At 37.9% G+C, this 20658-nt stretch overlaps 1 protein-coding gene across 1 annotated transcript in view; it reads right to left on the reverse strand.

Annotated features, from left to right (window-relative positions):
- Positions 1-20658, reverse strand: part of SPAG17 (sperm associated antigen 17) — a 219011-nt gene that overhangs the window by 96406 nt on the left and 101947 nt on the right. The window contains exons 16-20 of the mRNA XM_021716455.1: positions 19369-19430; positions 18681-18794; positions 13095-13249; positions 5151-5332; positions 3323-3420 (exon numbers count right to left, since the gene is read on the reverse strand). Of these exons, the coding sequence (XP_021572130.1) occupies positions 3323-3420; positions 5151-5332; positions 13095-13249; positions 18681-18794; positions 19369-19430 (611 nt within the window). The remainder of the gene's footprint in view (positions 1-3322; positions 3421-5150; positions 5333-13094; positions 13250-18680; positions 18795-19368; positions 19431-20658) is intronic.

Here is a 20658-nt window from a genome sequence, read left to right on the forward strand (position 1 = left end):
ACCCACTCAATGCCAGGTCAGACTCTGTGGCATCAGGTTTCAGGCCAGGCCCTGGGATCTCACATTCTAGCAGACACAAGGCTCAGGTCAGCGCCAGCCGACTCACAGGTCGGGCCCATCTCAAGAGATCTCATCCCTGGGCTAGTTCCTGTGGAGCTAGCTCTAGCACCACCCCTGCAGACCCAGGTTCCAGGCTGGCCACTGGGACCCTAGGACTCAGGTCTGCCCCCAAGGACCAAGCCTCCTGCGTCAGCATGAGGTCAGATCCATCCTCCTGGCTGGGTTTTGAAGTCCCAGGCTCCGGTAGACTCAGGGTCTAGGCATGTTTCAGTGGACCCAGAATCCAGGCCTTCCCCCATGGACTCAGGCTCCAAGCCTATCCCTGTGGATTGGCTGGAGGCCCATCACAGTGCCTGGCCAGCCCCTGCAAATTCGGGCTCAAGGCCTGCCCCAGGGCTAGATCAGCCCCCATGGACCCGGGCTTCAGGCTGGACGCCATAGATGCAGGCTGCCTGACCTCAAGGGCCTAGGCTATGGTCCACCACGCAAAGCCTGCTAAAGGAAAGTTCAGTCCGGTAGACCCTGGTGAGAGGCCAGCCACTGTGGACTCAGGATCCAGGCCTGTCCCAGCAGAGCCAAGTTCCAGACTCCCTCAGTGGACCCAGGTGTCAGGCTCAACCCAGAGAAAATCCACAAAACAAAGAATTCAATTTTTTGTTTTAAAAAATAAATAAAAATGAAGAATTAGTTTTTTGAAAAGCTAAACATAATCAACAAATCTATAGCTATCCTAAGGGAAAAAAAAAGAAGACTGTAATAAATACAATCAGAAATAAAAGAAGATATATTACAAATGATACCACAGAAATAAATAATCACAGAAACTACTATGAACAATTATACATCAACACATTTGATAACCTAGAAGAAATAGATAAATTCCTAGAAACATGCAGCCTATTAAGACAGAATAATTAAGAAATATAAAATCCGAACAGACTACTAACAACTAAAGGATCAAAACAGTAATAAAATGTCTCTCATTTTAGAAAGCTCCACAACCTGATGGCATCAATGGTGAATTTTCCAAAATATTTAAAGAACTAATACAAATTCTTCTCACCCTACCAAAAAGCCAGTGAGGAAAGAATATGTCCAAACTCATTCTATGAGGTCAACATTACACTGATACCAAAGCAAGACAGACAATTACAAGAAAAAAAAAGAAAAGGACAGGTTACTATTCTTGGTGACTATAGATGCAAAAACCTTCAACAAAATACTAGCAAACTAAATTCAACAGCACATTTAAGAGATCACTCAGCATGATTAAGTGGGATTTATCCCTGAGCTGCAAGGATGGTTCAACATATAGGAATCTATAAATGTGATACACCGTAATATAAAATGAAGGATGAAAAGCATATAATCATTGCAATAGAGGAAAAAAAGTATATGACAAAATTCAATATCTTTTCATGATAAAAACTCTCAAAAATTAGATATAGAAGAAATGTATCTCAACATAATAAAGGCCATCTATGACAAGTCCACAGTTAACATCACATTTAATGACGGAAAGCTGAAAGCATTTCTTGAAGATCAGGAGCAGGACAAGGATGCCTACTCTCATCACTTCTGTTCAACATAATACTGGAAATACTAGCAAGAGCAATTAGGCAAAAGGAAGAAAACACATTCAAATGGGAAATAAATATGTTAAATTGTCTGTTTGCAGATAACATGGTCTTATATACAGAAAACCCTAAAGTCTCCACCTAAAAACCGTAGAACTATACATGACAAAACTGTCTGAAAAAGAAATTAATAAAACAATCTCATTTATAATAGCATCAAAGATGAGAAAATACTTAGGAATAAATTTAACCAAGGAAGTGAAAGATTATACAATGAAAACTATAAAACATTCATGAAAGAAATTGAAGAAGCCATAAATGAATCAAATGATATCCCATATTTATGGATTGGAAGAGTTGATATTGTTAAAATGTCCAAACCACCCAGTGATATACAGATTCAATACCATTTCTATTAAAATTTCAATGTCATGTTTTGCAAAAATAGAAAAAAAATTCTAAAATGTTTATGGATCCACAGAAGACCCCTCATTGCCAATCATCTTGAGCAAAACCTAAAAAGCTGGAGGCATCTTACTACCTGGTTTCAACATGGCTGGCCACAAAGCTTTGCTGTTACCTCAGTCAGTTTGTGCTGCTATAACAAAGTACCATACCATAGATTAGGTGGCTTATAAACAACAGAAATTGGCCAGCATGGTGGCTCATGCTGGTAATCCCAACACTTTGGGAAGCCGTATCAGGAGGATTGCTTGAGCCCAGGAGTTCAAGATCAGTCTGGGGAACATAGTAAAACCTTGTCTCTAAAAAAAAAAAAAACAAGAAAAAAAAAAAAGAAAGAGAAAAAAAGAAAATTTAGTCAGGCTTGGTGGTGTGTGCCTGTAGTCTCAGTTGTTTGGGAGGCTGAGGCAGAAGGATCGCCTGAGTCCAGGAGGTCGAGGCTGCAGTAAGCCATGATCGTGCTACTGTACTCAAACCTGGGTGACAGAGTGAGAGCCCTCTTCTGGGTTTCAGACTGAATTTCTGGTTGTGTGTTCATGTGGTGGGAAAAGACTGAGCTAGTGATCAGGCCTCTTTTTATAAGGGTCCTAATACCGTTCAGGAGGTCCCTCGTGATCTAATTACTTTCCAAAGGCCCCACCTCTAAATAACATTACCTTGGGACTTATATTTCAACATATACATTTTGGGAGGACACAAACATTCTGTCCACAAATGTTGGCAGAAGAAAGAAAGTATGTAGTAGAGTAAAAACCAAGCAAACTCAATCCATAAACAAATAAAAACCCTCTGCATATCTGTGCATATGTGCTTGTCAGAGCATAGGACATACCAAATCTTTAATATTTACCTCAGGGGCTTAAGATAGGGTAATTTTGATTTATTACAAAAGCATATATTACTTTTGAAGTAAAAATTCCAATTAAAATATGCAAGCAAAAACAAACTCTTGCAACATAAATAAAGAGCATATTAAGTATGAAAAAGGCACTGTCCTCGATTCTGATTATGTAAAAATAAATAAGACACAGCTTCCGTTAAAGGCTCGTTACTTGGAAAGAAGACAGGTAGTGGAAAGACGTTACTTCCATGCAGATTCAATTGTTTCTGAAGGTTTAGGAAAAAAAAAAAAGATAATTTCCTGCTACACCACACAAACTCTCTATCACAAGATAATTTTGGATTTGTGATTAATTGATATCATTTGTCTTTCCTTGGATTACCTTGAGAGAGCCTTCTAAAATGAAAGAAATCTTTTCCTTCTCTTTTTCCTTCTCTTTTTCTTGATCTGGAATCTCTGTTTTGCTGAGTCCCTTGTTACCTAAAAACAGAGAAAATCAAACTTCTTAGTAACTCTTAAACGAGGTATCATAGAAGGGTCAAATCTCTGGGTTAGAGGACCTCTCAAAGGTTATAAAGTTCAACTTCCCATTTATTCATCTTTATATTTTTTTCTTGCTATCTCCAGACTGAATATCTGAAGTGGGAATGAACTGCTTTAGTTATAGGGAATTAATAGTCTCTGAAGACGGTGCATTCCATTTTCAGTGTGTTGACATGTTGCAACTTTTATTGAACTGGGGTTTCTCTTCTTAAAACTTTCACCTAATTAATCCTAGTTTAACACCTTAAGACCTTACAGAACAAATCTAACTTTCCCATCCACACTGAAGCCCTTTCTCTTGTCATTCTGTTTTGAAGGTTTATGTATTTCCTGACTTGAGGAGGCCTCACATTGAATGCAATATCTACCAGGTGCATTCCAATCTTAAACTGACCATTTTCTTGATATCTACAGGCTTTTGATCTGTTCAGTAGCATTACAAAGAAACTGCAGCAAAGTCACAAGTTTTTCTATTAATAGGCAAGCATGACCCATGACATGAGTGTTAGAGGGCAGTTTTACCTCTCCTTTTTAGTATAATTCTATCCATTTTTTTCTTTTAGGTACTTGGTGCTCTCTTTTTGTGCCCCATCAGGATATGGTAGATGGATACAGTAAATGGTCCATCATCAACATGGTTTTATAAGTTTTACTTTAGCATTATGCCATGTAAAAACTCCTCTGATAATTAGTAGAGGTTGCAAAAATTTTGGAAACTATCTGAAAATAACAACTACTAACGACGGACCCTAGATTTGCTTCTTTATGAGAAATCCATCTCGACTTTGGCTATCATAAATAATAAATATTATTAACAAAGAGTCCATTTCCTTTGCACAAATCCAATAAAATAATCTTACATTCTTGATGAATTACCTTATTATTTCACTTTTTTTGCTTATCCAGTATCTTTCTAAAAATCTACTTTAGTATCTTTGTCACCATCTTCTCCCTTCCCCCAACATCCTCAAAGCCACAGAAATTACAACAGTAACAACAAAGGCATGTATTGATTCAAGCTCTCATCACGTCTCTGCCACAGGTCTGCAAAAATCTTTTTTCCCTTTATTCTTAGATTCCTACTTCCAGTTATTCTCAGGACCTTTCTGTTTTCTGTTCTAAGAAAGGTCTTGTTTTAATCTCACTCTTGGAATCTATAATTGTTCTTTTTAATTTTTATTTAAATTTTTAAATTTAGTTAAATTAAAATTTTTTGAAGAGATAGTATCTCTCTATGTTGCCTAGTCTGGTCTTGAACTCCTAGCCTCAGGAGATTCTCTTGTCTCAGTCTCCCAAAGAGTTGTGATTACAAGCACGAGCCACGGTGACTAGAGTTTATCTTATACATTATCAACAAATCTTAGATAGCATAACCTAGCAATCTTGCCAGTAAAGACATTTGGCATTTTTCTAACATGTAACATTTGAGCTACAAAACAAATTTGACAGGAAGAGGGGTCAATATAAAACAAATATTCCATTATCTCAGTCGGGTACAATCTCATTATATTTAGAATGCAGCTGTTCTATTTATTACAGAAAATGAAGAATCATAGGATTTTTTGGGTAAACCTTTTTATCTTTAAATATTCACAATATGATTAAATTAAGAAATAGGAGAAAGTCCTTGGATTTTATTCTAGTTATAAGTTGAACTGCTTACTTACTTTTAGACTTTTTAAGGGCAATAATTTTGCTAGAAGAAGTAATTTTGGTACAAGCAGAAGATTTTGATTCCATCTCAGCCTTGGTCCTAGTGATTTCTTCATTCATTTTAGATTCCTGATATATAGCCTCTTCTTTAGTAATCCAATCTTGAATGTGTTTTGCAACAAGTTCTAAATAATTCCTAAAGAAAGATGACAACTGACTTATTATTAAAGTGAACGGATTGTAAACTGCCCATGTAACAAATAAAATGAAACCTGAATATCCGCTAGATGTGTTTTGTACAAAATAGTAAAGTACAAACATTCAGTTAGCACACAAAAAAATTAAAAATGCTCCACTTCATTTATAGTTAAAGATATGTAAACTTGAAAATGAGATCTGTCCGTCCAAGTGAATGATGAACAAGTCTGATAATAAGAATTGACAGCAGTCCAAAGAGACAGCCATTCACCACTGTTAGTCTGAGTAATAGGGTGAAGTTTCTTTGTGAACAATTTTAGAATCACTAGAAACTCTTTTAATTAACCATCAGCTAATTGACTCACTAGATTAACTAAATTACTCTAACCTTGCTATGAAACTCTCTGGCTTTGTGAGTTTAAGGTATTTTTGATGTATCCACATGTTAAATACTATTCTCTGAACTTCTTGTGCATTTATGGTAACATCAGCAATTTGTTGCTTACCAAGAGGCAGTCACATTTGTTCCCACATCCGTTTGTACTATTTATAGTGATTAGTGTAAATGTTCTTAAATGAAATGTTATATGCACTTATAACATATGAATGTCCAAAGAGAGTTATGCCTGAGAAAATAAATGGAAAGATTTAGGTTTGACAATAAAAATTAATTATTGTCAAGTAATATGAATGTGAGACCTAAAGTTTTGACAAAACAAAATGGATGGATTGCATACTCAGGTTGCTTCATGGTTTTCTTTAACTCTTTATCCTTTTTGGAGAAATAAGTTAAAAATTAGAGACTATAAGTCATGGTACTCAACATCTTCATTTAGAAGGCAATAGAGATCTCAGACTCAACAGATGAACTCCTGGTTGACTCCAAACTGTGGCATCGAAGTCTTTGGCATTTTAACTTCCAGTTGAGTAGGCTTAATACTCTGATGTTATCCTTGACTCCTTTTATTTTTTATGCTTCTCTTTCAATCTATCGGGAAATCCACCAAAGAGCTTCACTACAGGAATTTCTAAAATCCTTATTTCAGGAAGAAGGAAAAATGAAATGGCAAATATGCTAATTACCCAAACATTGGATGTGATCACAGAAGAAAAGGTCTAATTTGTGAGGTAAAACGTCAGGATAGAACTCAAGTCTTAGACTAAAATAATGCAAAATATGGAATGTGGATACATGAATTAAAGCATTCTATTGTGCTTTGTTATTTGAGTAGAAAGTAAAGGCATTGACTTTAGATTTTATTAATTTAAAAAGGCATAACACTTTATTTGGTTTTCTTTTTTTTTTTTTTTTTTTGAGTTGGAGTCTCATTCTGTCGCCCAGACTGGAGTGCAGTGGCCGCTCCCGGCCACCGCAGCCTCTACCTGCTGGGCTCTGGCGATCCTTTCGCCTCAGCCTTCCGAGTAGCCAGAATTACAGGCGCGCGCTACCACGCCCGGCTGATTTTTTGATTTACTGTAGAGGTGAGGTCTTGCTGCCCAGGCGGGTCTCGAACCCGCGGGCCCAGGCAATCCACTCACCTCAGCCTCCCAAAGGCATGGGATTACAGGCTGAGCCACCGAGCCCGGCATTAGGCATAACACTTTAATTTTGGTTTTGCTGCCTTTGCTTTTCTCAGATCCAAGAAATCATTGCCAAGACCAATCCATTCTGAGTTGATTTCTATATATGCTTTAAGATAGGAATCCAGTTTCTTTTATTTCAATTTTTAAATTGATGAATACCAATTGTATATATTTTTCATGTACAAGATGTTGTTTTGAAATATGCATATATTGTAGTATGACTAAATTGAGCTAATTCACATATGCATTATCTCACATGCTTATCATTTTTTTTGTGGTGAGAACATATAAAATTAGGAATCCAATATTTTTTGCATATGGATAGTCCTTTCCTCCAGTCTTTACTGGCAAGATTTAGGAGAGGAAGACCTTTAAGAGTCAGCCCAGCTAGGGATTTTGGGGGTCTCTCAAAACTTTTTTATGGATGTGCCCGCCCCACTCAACTTGTTCCTTCCTTGTGGGAGAGAGAAAAGTCTTAGGATTTTGCTCCTTCTTTTAGTCCCACAAAGTTAGGCAATATGTTGACAGCCTCCTGTCTATTTTCCCAAGGGAAGCGCCCTAAAGTGTTCAATGTATACTTTCTCCTAATCTTACAGAGTCAAGTTGGTTGCTGAGATCCATGTGCTGTCGGCAGGGGTTTGCTCACACCCTCTGTGGAAGCCTGTGCTTGCTGTCTGTGGAGGGATGCTCATGCCTTCTGTTGGGATGCATGCATACCATTTGAAAGTGCTCACGTGCAGCACCTTGGTGGTGTGTGTAGACTTCTGCAGGTGTGTGCTGGTCAGCTGTTGGGTGTGGGGGGTGGATTATAGGTGAGTAATCCCATGAGATTCATGGATGATTCTCTTGGTGGTGACCCTGAGTCAGTTAGTAGAATTTGTGGCTGGTTTTCTACATGGTGGTTACTATGAGCCCCGTTTGTTTGCTTTTAGGTTCTCCCAGACTATACACCCATGATGATCCTTTCAGTAACTTCGGTGAGGCAAAGTTGAAGTGAGCCTTTGGGCAATGTCCTGTGAGACTGAAAAGGCTGGATGTTCACTTCACTCTTATTTTCCTCTGTGGGAGAAATTGTAGGCCACGGGGGTTAATCTTGGCATGGAGATGTGTTTTCTTGGGAGATGAATAGCACAGGCAAAGAAACGTTTTACTTTCTTCAGTGTGTCTATTCTTGGAGCTTTTGCTTGAACGAGATGCTTGAATCGCTACATCTCACGTTTCCAGAGAGGCATCTCTATTGATAGTTGTCAAACTTGTTGTTTATGAGTGCTGCACTATCCTATTTAGCCATTTTGCTGATATAACTCTCCTTGTCTTTTTTAATTCTGTAAAAAGTGCCATTGGAATTTTGATAGCATTGCATTGACTCTGTAGATTGTTTTCTGTATTATGCACATTTGAAACATATCAATTCACGGGCAAAGCACCAAAATAGACATTTCTCCAAAGGAAACATACAAATGGCATATGACAAGGTGCTTAATATCATTAACCATTAGGAAAATGCAGATCAAAATTACAACGAGTTATCACCCTGCATACACAAAACAAAGTAAAGCAAAGCAAAAGATACCAATCACTGGCAAGGGTGTGGGTAAAACGGAACCCTCATATACTATTGATGGGAATGTAGAATGGTGCAGCCATTATGAAAAATAGTACGGCGGGTCCTAAAAAAATTAAAACTAGAACAAAATAACTGAAATCAAGATCTTGAAGAATTATCTGCACCCTCATGTTTATTGCAACATTTTTCACAATAGCCAAGATACATAAAGAACATAAGTGTTTGATGATATAGAAAATGGGGTATATGATGTGGTATATAGTTATTCAGCTTTAAAAAATAAGGAGGGCCTGCTATTTGTGACATCCTGTGTAAACCTAGAGGCTATCGTGCTAAGTGAAGTAAGCCAAGCATTGATGGACTAATACTGTCTTATTCCATTTATATGAGGTATCTAAAATAGTCAAATTCATAGAAGTAGAGAACAGAATCACGGTTTCCTGTGGCTGGAGGGAGGCGAATGTGGAATCGTTTGTCAACGGATACGATTTCTGTTATGCAAGATGAAGAAATTGAAGAGATGTAATATATAATACTTATAGTTGATAATAAGGTATTGTGCACTTCAAGATATGATACAAGAATAGATCTCATGTTCAATGTCCTTAAAAACAACAATAACCACAACAACACGAATAAAGGCAAGGATTTTCTCTTAAGGTCATGGGTATCTTGCTTGTAGGGCTGGTGTCATGGGCATATACATATGTCCAACCTCTCAAGATGTGTACATTAAATGTTTTCAGTTTTGTGTATATAAATTATTCCTCATTAAACCTAAAACATGTATTACAATTTCTGAGGAATGAGTGAAAAGATGCAGCATATAATTGTCACTCTCATAGAAATAAAATGGAATTCAAACAAAATAAATAAGCTGGAAAAAAACTAGAGAGAATAGAAGGACAAACTTAGAAGGTTGAAATTAATCCAAATATATAAACTAGGTTCTTAACTAAGAGGCAAATATTGTTAGACTAGATTAAAAAAAAAAAATCCAGTTATACACATCTTACAAGATGGAAAAGAATTTACCAGGTATGATTTTAAAGGAAAAGGCGTTTATAGTTTATCAATATCAGACAAAATATACGAGATAAAATCTGTGTGGATATATCAATATCAAATATATCATCACTGATATCAGACAAAATAAACTTGAATGCAAAAAGCAGCACTAGAAATAAAGAGGAACATATACTAATAAAAGATTCATCTGGAAGACATAACAATTCTAACATTGTATTTGGTTAATAATATAACTTCAATTAGCATGAAACCAAAAAATGATAAAGTTATAAGGAGAAATTGAAAAATTCACCACAATATTGTGAGGTTTGTAAAATATATATATTTTTATTAATTAACTGACCAAATTCTCAAAACTCCAAAAGAATGTGGAAAATTTTAAAAATACACCTGTAGTCAAAAGTTGTAAAACAAATACCTCTTGTCATGTAAACTTGAAGCTTTTATAAAAACTGACTGCATATTAAATACAAAAGCAGGCAAAGGCAAATTCTATAGCCTCGGTATTCTATAGATTATGCTATTGATCACTATATATTGAAAATATAAAGTATAACCGAGATGTAACACATAGCCAAATGTTTAAAATTAAAATTCAGATTTCTATGTAATTCACAGGTCAAATAAGAAAAGAATGGAAATTAGAAATGAAAGATAATAAAAATACTATTAGATACTTTGGGGTGTTGGTATTTAGGGAGAGATTTTGCCTTAAATGCTTAGAGGGCAAAAACCAGAAAAAAACAACAACTAAAAATCATAAGATACACTTCTAATTTAAGAAGTTAAAAAAAAATCAGAATAATTCAAGGAAATTAAAGAGAGAAAATGAAAGAGATGAGAGAAAAATTAAATGGGATAAAAGAAAAAAATCAGAAAGCAAGAGTTGATTTCTTTAAAGTATTAATAAAACTGGCAAACCTTTGGCACCATTGATTCAGAAAAATATAGAGAAATAACAGATTAAAAATATTAGATATGTGTAATGAAGGTTTAAAAGGCAAGAGAGTATTATAAAAGTGACTTTGTGCCCACAACATTGAAAACAGGTGAAATGGTCAAATTCCTAGAAAAGTATGATGACCACTTGTATACCTAATCCTGAATTGTACTCCACATCTTTAAAATAAAAATTAAAAAAACAAAAGAATAAATTATGAAAACAACGGATGCTGGAGAAGATGCGGAGAAAAGGGAATGCTTCTACACTGTTGGTGGGAATGCAAATTAGTACAACCTCTGTGGAAAACAGTGTGGTGATTCCTAAAAGATCTAAAAATAGACCTTCCATATGACCTAGCAATCCCCCTTCTGGGAACATACCCAAAGGAACTCAAATCATTCTACAAAAAAGACACCTGTGCAGGCACTATTCACAACAGCAAAAACATGGAACCAGTCATGCTGTCCATCAGAAGTGGACTGAATAAAAAAAATGTGGTACATATAAATGATGGAATATTACGCAGCCATAAGGAAAGACAAAATTATGGACTTCACAACAACTTGGATGGATTTAGAGTCTATCATACTCAGTGATCTATCACAGAAACAAAGAGCTGAGTACCACATGTTCTCACTCATAAGTGGACCCTGACCATTTATCATAAAGCTACAAGACAGGGATTTGCTGTAGCAGGACACTGCCAGGTGTGGGGGTACACGCCATCAATAAGGGTCCCTGATCCTGAGCCAGGCGAAGTGAGGACCAATGGGAGGCCCAAACTTCCCCTGCACGCTGACCATTCTGAATTGTACTCCATGTTTGAAATAAAATAATAATAGAAAAGGTTTTTAAAAACCTAATTGAAGAATAAATAGCAAGTCTGCATAGTTTAATGACCATGACAGAAATCGCATCAGTGAGCATCTCTCCTGGTCCAGATTTTTTTTGCAGGTTCTACCAACCACCAAATAAACATGTATCTTAACTTTCCAAAAACTATTTTAGAAAGTAAAAAAAAAAAAAAAAAGGAAAGAAAAATAAATAACATTCTCCAGTTAATTTATGAGGAAATATAATCGCAATACCAAAACCAGGCAAGAACATTTAAAGAAGGGAAAGTTACAGCTAAATCTTGTCCATAAATACAGATGCAAATATCCCAAACAATATATTAGCAGAGTAAATTCAGTAATTTATTCTTATTTTTATTTTTGAGCCAGAGTCTCACTCTATCGCCCAGGCTGGAGTGCAGTGGCATACTCATGGCCTCCACAGCCTCAACCTGCTAGACTCAGGCTATCATTCTGCTTCAACCTTTCAGGTAGCGGAACTACAGGTAGGTGCCACCATGCCGGCTAATTTTTTTATTTTATTGTAGAGACAAGATCTTGCCATATTGTTCAGGCTGGTCTCAAACCTGTGGGCTCAGGCAATCCTCTCGCCTCTGCCTCCCAAAGAGCTGGTATACAGGCATAAGCCACTGTACCCGGCTGAATTCAGCAGTTTGTAAAGAAGATAACATAAAGAAAAAACTTGGCTTACTACAGGAATGAATGTTTGGTTAAAATTAGAACATCTATTAATGAAATTCAGCACTTTCACAGATTATAGGAAAAAAATATGAACACAAGTTGACACAGAAAATTCATTTGATATGACTTAAAAACCATGTATGATTAAGAACTCATGGCAAACTAGCAACAGCTTTTCAACTTAATAAGCAATATTCACATAAATCCTAGAGCAAAAAAAAAAACTATACTTAATTATTGGATACTCAAAACATTTCCTTTGAAATCTGGATCAGGACAAGGATGTCCTCTCAAAATTATGTTGGAGGTCCTAGTCAGCAAATAAGACCAGAAAAAAAAATTGAAAGTATAATTATTGGCAGTGAAAAACAAAATAAAGAGAAACACAGATTAATATTATATGATATTATATTGGCATGCTTACTATATTCTTTAATTTAAAAAATCATTTTATGACTTTAAAATGTGTATGTGCCCACACACAATCTTTTATCTCAATTATCTGTAGGTCTATTCTATATATCTTTCTGTATTTCTTAGGACTAAAACAATCCTATACAAATAATAAATACTGAATATGCCTTAAGGAGTATTGAAATAATAATGAAATGCCCTGTTGTCAGTGAGGAGAGTCCGAAAGGAGCAAATAAATAACTAAGGATCTGGGAAGAAAAAAATAATCACTGATTCTTAAAGTTCTCAGTTTGTTGGAAACCTGACTGTTCTGTTGGTATGTCAATACTATTTTGAATCTTCCCCAGAACAAGTGGAGTTACCCCAAACCAGTATGCAGAATATCATGTTTTGTAGTTCGTACTTGAAATCTTTCAGGGGCAGTTTTATTGGTGTCCAAATGAGTCAAATGTTATTTAATCACATCCTCAATAGACTCCATGAGGGCAAGAATGATGTCTGTCTTCTTTAATGGTATAGCTTCACAGTGCTTGGTATGTACAGACATTCAATTCAGTGATTCAACCAAATCTTAGTACTACACAAATGTTTTCATTGAGTTGAACCACCCTAAGGGAAACCTAGGTGACTAACAAGTTAACTAAACTCAACTAACTGTCTAATGAACCAAACTATCTAAACTGGTTACCTGAATCCAACATTGGAGTGAAGAGCAACGTTCCAGTGTTCACAATGCTGACGTTGTATATTCATTGGATTATGAAAGACTAAAAGTAAAGAGTTGTCTTGGGTATGATAATAAGAATCAACACATCTATATTGCTGGTGGGCTTCTTGAAGAACCTGAAAATATAAACAATTGTTTGTAGTATCTTTTATTTACTTTTTTCCCACAAGAGAAGGGTCTCTTGCTAGCGTATTTCTCTGCCCCCTTTTGCTTCCTCCCTTTATCGTCATGTTGTTAGTCAAGTTGAAGTTCCAAGAGGATTCTTTCATAACTGCTAGAAGGTGAGAATATAAATGGGAGATAATTTGGGGGCATTTCAGCAACTCTTACAGAAAAACAAATGCTAGGCGTCAGGCATAGAAGCATTGCTATAGGTGTTCTTCATTAAGGTTAGTAGATAACAATTAAATCCAGGAGTTATTTATCTAGCATTGTCCATGTCTTCATATAGATAATTTCATTTTATCATCATTAAAAACCCCAGTTAGGCCAGGCATGGTGGCTCATGCCTGTAATCCCAGCACTTTGAGAGGCTGAGGTGGGTGGATTGCTTGAGCCCAGGGGTTTGAGACCAGTCTGAGCAACATAGCAAGGCCTCATTTTTATAAACACACACACACACACACACACACACACACACACACACACACACACACACACAGCAAAAAATTAGTTGGGCATGGTGTAGTAAGCCTGTAGTCCCAGCAGTTGAGAGACTGAGGTGGAGGGCGGTCAAGGCTGTGGTGAGCTGTGGTTGTACCACTGCACTCCACCTCGGAAACACCCACCCACCCAAAAAGAAAAAGCCCAGGTAAATATATGCATGGACTAAGTTGTGTTCCTGAACCCCAGATTCAGATGTTGAAGCCTTAACCCCCAGTGTGATGGTATTTGGAGATGGGGCTTTGGGGAGGTGACTAAGTTTAGATGAGACCATGAGGGTAGAGCTCCCACAATAGGCTTAGTTCCCTTCTATAAGGAGGAACCAGAGAGCTAGCTCTGACTCCCCTCCTGCTCCTTCCCGCCTCCTCTTCCTCTGTCTGCAGCATGAGGACACAATGCACAAGCGGAGAAGAGAGCCCTCACCAGAACCCAGTCATGCTGGCATGCAGACCTCAGACTTCCACCCTTCAGACCTGTGAGGAAATACGTTTCTGTTTAAAGCGACTCCGTCTGTGGTGTTTTGTTACGGCAGCTGGAGCCGACGAAACCAATGGCTGTGATTATTTTTCCCACTTCAATACATTATAATTCTCATTTTTTTCCCAGCATAAATTGAGGTGAAGAGAGGATAAGGGACTTGTCCAAGAACACGGAGTTTGTACGTTCTGGTGCCAGGGCTCATCCTAGTCTTTCTTCTCTAAATGTTACCATTTCACACTCCACAAACTGCTCTCCACTATACCACACCTTGTAAGAGTAAAATGAGGTTCGTGGTTTTTCTGACACTCACCTCCACTTGCTTCCTCCACCTCTGGCCCTTCCTAAAACATACTACCCTCTGCACGCGCTACAATCACAGTCACCAATAGAGGGACTCAATGGACACCTGCTTACCCTGATTCCCTTTCACTGCCAATCAGCAATACGAAAATTGGCCACAGGAAAACAAATTAGACAGCTGTGGGCTTTTGCTTTTGTTTTTCTTTTTTTGAGTTGGAGTCTCACTCTGTCTCCCAGACTGGAGTGCAGTGGCCGCTCCTGGCCACCGCAGCCTCGACCTGCTGGGCTCCGGCAGTCCTTCCGCCTCAGCCTTCCATGTAGCTGGAACTACAGGTGCACACTAATTTTTTGATTGATTGTAGAGATGAGGTCTCACCAAGTTACCCAGGCAGGTCTCAAACCCGCGGGCTCAGGCAATCCACTCACCTCAGCCTCCCAAGGCGCGGGATGACAGGCTGAGCCACTGAGCCCGGCTGGTGTTTTTGTTTTCAATATCAATCTGCTGTAGGCAGTTTTTGGTTCTCTACCGTTTGGATGATCTGAAGGCATGGATTTGAACGTTACATTAGGAAAGGGCTGCTTTACTTTAGCTTTCAATTCTGCACTGGTGGCATAAACAAAACAAGACATTTACTCCCCCAATCTTGTCCCCTGTATGAGTGTCTTTAGGGAATGACACCAAACTTTTACATCTGTTGACTGAGCACTAATACAAAAAACATACATGCAGTGAATATCTCTGCATTTAAAAAACTGCTATGTATTGACTTTCTTTGAAAGGTAAACTCCTTTCAGACTATAAATCCAGAAAACAAATGCACTTATTTATTATGAACATATAGCTCTGCAATTTTTGTGTTTTCATATTTGCTTTGGATACTGGGAAATACGGTACTAAGTTTCTCAGAGCAATAGCCACTTTCAATCAATGTTTGGAAAGTTTTCATAACCTATATTATTTTTGCTAATTGACATTTGTCCTTTATTCTGTATTAATATTGTTGGTTTCATTAATTATTCAGTTAAGTTTTTCATGTAATATGAGTACCTATTATATGCCAGGCCTGTGCAGATGCTAGGAAAACAAAAATGAACAAGACGGGTGCGCTGTTTCTCCAAAATTATTATAATTTTTTAAAAATTAGAGACGGGGTCTTGCTGACCTTGAAAGTTTGGACTCGAGCGATACTCATCCATCTCACCTAATGCTGATGACGCCTACATTTTTATCTTCCAAATCGCCCCTCTCTAGTATACCTAACTCAAAATTCTACCTGGATTTCCGATAGGCATCTCAAATTTAGTGTCCCACGTGAAGCTTATAATTTTCCCACTTAAGCATATTTCTCTACTTGTCCATCCCAGAAAATGTCACCACCATTCAATTGCTCAAGCAAAAAGCCCGAATCATCCATTATTCAAGCCTTTCCTTGGCTCCCCATATCCAAGTCATCACCAGTGTTTAAGGGGTACAACTTCAAATTTCTCTTCAGCTGAATAACATAGCAAGACCTTGAGTAGCTGGGACTAAGGTGTGCAGCTTTATAGATCATCCTGAGCTCAGAGAGCTGTCACTAGGAAGCTGAAACGGATCTGACATGTAGAGAAAGGAATGAACTGGAGCAAGAGTGAAAGGTGATGATTAGTAGGAGGATATTGCAGTGGAATGAGAGTAGTCAGGTGAAAGGAGTGGCCGTTGTGATGGAGAAGAGACGGAAGAGAGATTTGCCTTGGAAAATAGGAAGCCAGATCCTAAGATTAATTTTAGAAGAGACCAGAGGCAGCCTTATTTTCATGCAGAATTGTGGAAAGTCTCAGGAAATGGCAATGCGAGGCAACCCTGAAAGTAGGTTGGAAGTGGCAGTGAAGATAGGAAGATCAGTTTAAAGTCTTTTAAGAAGCAGTTAGGCACCCCAGATCTGAGTCGCCAGGCTACTCCTGTCTACCACTCCAGCAGAAGGGAAGATGGTGTTAAGAACAGGGAACCCTCGGCACTACTGGTGAAAATTACAGTCCAGAAAAAAAGGGAATTGGTTAAAAGCCTAAGTCAGCATTGTCCAATAAAAATTTAAAGTGAGCCCAAATGGGAGCCACCTGTGCAATTCTCAATTTTAGAGTCGCCACATTTTAAAAGTCAAAAAGAAACGGGCAAAATTAATGCTAATGACATTTTATCTAGCCCAATATACAAATTTTTTGTCACTTCAACATGTAATCAACATACAAATTATTAATGAGAGATATCACTTAAAAAATCTTTGCAATTCAGTGTGTATATAGCTATATGTATGTAGTGTATAGCACACTTACTGCATGCCTCCACTTGGACTAGTTTCATTTCAAGTTCTCAGAAGCTGTGTGTGACCAGTGGCTACCACTTCGGGTAAGGTAGGTACAGACATTGAATGTAAGAAGCCTAATTTCCTTCCCCCACCACTCAGCTCCTGAAACCCTGACAGGAAGGTTTATGTCTTTCAGTCAGAAGATTAGATTCCCCTCCCCTCCCTTCACCCTGGAGAATTTAAGTGGCCAAGAGAACAAACCTAACAGAACAACCCTGTTGGATCACTCAGGGAAACCACCCAGCCAAAGCACCCGACAACAAACCCAGTTATTGGCAAGTCCTCATCCCACTCCATACAGCTCTTACGCTCATACTTTTGGTATTTCATTATTGATATGAACGAAGAGGCAAATATTACACATGGCCCCTTACGGAAAAATAGAGACCAAAAATAAAGCCCCCTTTTCCAACAGAAAAGAGAAAGAAAAAGAAAAAAAAAAGAAACTCAGAGAAAAGTTCAAGGAGAAGACAATTTCAAAGGACTTTAATACCCATCAGAAATATGAAAAGGATCCTGTAAAAACAAATTTGGTATTATAAATAGAGTTTTAGACATTAAAATTATGATAACAGATAGAGAAAGTTCAATATAAGAGTTGAATGGAAGCTGAATACTACATGGTTCATCTCTGAATAGCATTTATACAACTAAAATAAAGCAGACTTTGAATACTGATCGAAACCCCAAACAATCTAGTTAACAGTGTCAGAGAATGGAGTAGAGCGACGGAGAACGCAGAGGCGTGTGAGCATGCACGTGTCCGTACTTGTGTGAGTTGAATGGAGGTGGGCAGAGCTGTGTTCTCGAGAGGGAGCTAATTGATAATGATGCCTCCAAACAAAAACTAAGCAAAATATACTTGCTATTTGGAGATAACCGAGTAGAGTAACAAAAGAAAAGCTACATGCATTGAAGATTTTTGCCTCTGGGAATTGAAGTACAGTGGGACAGAGGGTAGCAGGCTGCTTTTTTTTTTTTTTTTATAAGACTCTTTGTAGAACTTTTTGGCCTTAAAAGTATGTGGATGTAAAACAGTATGTGGATATAAAAATAAAATTCAGATTAAAAAGACAATACAAAAAAATACAGGTTTTTGTATAAAATCTAAAAACAACAAAAGGAATTAGATTTAGGATCATTTGTCATTTTCACAGTGGCTGAAATCCTAAGTTCCGGGCCAGATTTCCTGGGTTTATATACTGCTTATCACTAAGCAGCCATGTGGTCTTGGGCAAAAGTCAGAACTGGACATAATGCCTCAGTTTCCTACTACTTAAATAGTTGCTACTTCACAGGATTGTTGTGAGGATTCAATGAGCTAATAATAAGTATTAATAATTCCCTGGCACATGCTAAGTGCTCAATAAATGTAAGCTATCACAGCTTCTATTGAACTGCTAATTAAAACAGAAAATACTGTGAAATGTAGTAAAACAATAGAATGGACAAAGAATATGGGGGGAAACGGGGTTATTCCTTTTTCTTTTTAGAAGATATGTGCAGCAGTCTTGTGTGTTTTTTTTTTCTTAAAACGCTTTATAAAAACGTCCTTTTGGAAAGTATAGTTTAAACTGTTTTGGAGATTCCCTGGGACTGCACACCCCAGTCTGGTAATAAACTCATTTCATAGCTGAAGTAAATGAGAATATTGATCTGAACTAGATCTGAGAGAGTGACCTGGAAGTGAACTGTTCTAAATCACAGCATGACTCCCCAGACCTATCTGACTGTCTCCTGGAGAATCACAGTCCATAAATACCTGAAGCAGGACTTTCGGTTTAAAATGTTCCGTAAAACTCCAGTCCATTAGACTGCGCTGCTGTGTTTTCTTTATGTCCTCTAAATCTGCTTCCACCGTCATCTTCTTGGGTTTCTAAAAGAATTGTCGGAACACAATTTTGACTTTAATTTGCTTGAGCCCGAATGGAGCCCTTTTGTATTCCATCCACTAGCAAGCGTGTCCTTCATCTAATTGGGGAAATCTGCATATGTATAAATCCATATGGCAACATTTTAGGAGAGACGCTGCCAAAAAGAGTATGCCTTTGACTTTTTTTTATGGGCAACATAATCTAAATATTTTTATTCTTAGGTTATACTCTTCTGAGTCCTGTTAGCAATTACAGGCAGGTTTTCTGAACTCACTTCAAGACAATGTTCGTTCTACATGTCTGTATGGCGAGCAGGTGTTTGTGAGGCTGCCAAGCCACACTGTCTGGAGAGGAGCACCGGGCTGGGAAGTTTTGCTCAAGCGGGCTGGTGAAATTAACTCCTTTCTCACCAGTTGGAGCTGGTCTAGGGGTGTCAGTGATTTTTCTTCTCTAGCATCAGTATTCTGCCAAGCACCTTTCCCCCCCTTCCCCTTTTTGAGTATTTCTCACTCTGGGTCACGGTTTTCTCAGATCATCTGACTTGTCATCTACACTTTTAGGAAAAAAACTCCTTACCTTTTCGAGAGAATCAGCCTTTGTGACTGCACCATCTTTGATCTCATCGTTCGTGGTCTGCTCTGTAAATCAAAGACACCAACATCCAGTTGTGTTCTGGCTTTGTTCTTGCCTGGGTTAGTGCTGTGCCTGTTTGTTGCCCATATGATCTATGGTTCTGTGCTGAAAAGGTAATTCCTGAAAGGCATGTTTCGTGTCTCCGAAAAGGTGTTTATGTCAATAACTCTAAATCAGTGCCTACCTAGAAGCGTCATACTAAACTCTTGGAAAAGAACCCAGCTCCTTGTATGCCATGTTCGAAATCATATCAGATACTCTGCTGCAAACCATACCACTCCCTTCTAACAATATGCCCTTACCTTTACAAGTTGCAAATATTTACTGATTACACTAACTCGACTGCTTAGTACACATCATTTTTCCTGTTGTGCTGACAGCCCTCACAGAGCCTTTTCAAATGTCCATGGGTCTTATCTGGGTAGACGACAGACTGGAGTGAGGAGGGGCAGGGCATGTGTACAAATAAGAATTGTCAGATAAATGCTCATCCTATTAAAAATGATATAATTTTACATTCTGCAGAGTTCTTCTTCCATTAATTGATCATTTATTAATGTAAAAACTATTTACCGAGCATTTGCAGATTTACAAATGAACTTTCACAAAAGTTAGTTAAATAATAAGTGAGTGGGTAGCTGGAATCCTTGGCACCATACCAGTACGGGCCATGCACACTAGCTTTTCTTGTGAACCAAAAGTGCACCTATATGGACATGCAACATCATCCTTGGATATGAATCAGACAGCTGTGTGAGTGAATGAGGAGAAAACAGATTCATATTGTTGGTTTCTATATCACCAGAGAAAAATAATTCCATGATAAATAAGTTCAACATAAATAAACAGACATCTTCACTGGGGCTGTCTCAGAACTTGTAATTTGTTTTTGTGATATGAATCTCTGATAGAGAAATGGATACAGTATACAGCTTTTTTCCAAATTTGACACAGAAATAAAGTGTGTGTGTGTGTGTGTGTGTGTGTGTATGTGTGTGTGTGTGTATCTTGTGGGGATATTCTTTGACACTGCTGAACAATTGAGCCACCCTGACTTCTTGTCACCCTTAGGATAATTGAAGATTATATCCTAGAAAGTCGTACATAAAATGGCCCATGCCCAACTCTCCAAACGCAGCTCCCTCGCTCCCCCTTGCTTATTCCACTCCACACAGACTAGCCTGCTCACTGGGTCTTGAGAGACTGGCACTTGCTTCTCCTCTGTCTGGCATG

The sequence above is a fragment of the Carlito syrichta genome, unplaced genomic scaffold, assembly GCF_000164805.1.
Source record: "Carlito syrichta isolate Samal-C Ts95f unplaced genomic scaffold, Tarsius_syrichta-2.0.1 Scaffold308819, whole genome shotgun sequence".
Taxonomy (NCBI): domain Eukaryota; kingdom Metazoa; phylum Chordata; class Mammalia; order Primates; family Tarsiidae; genus Carlito; species Carlito syrichta.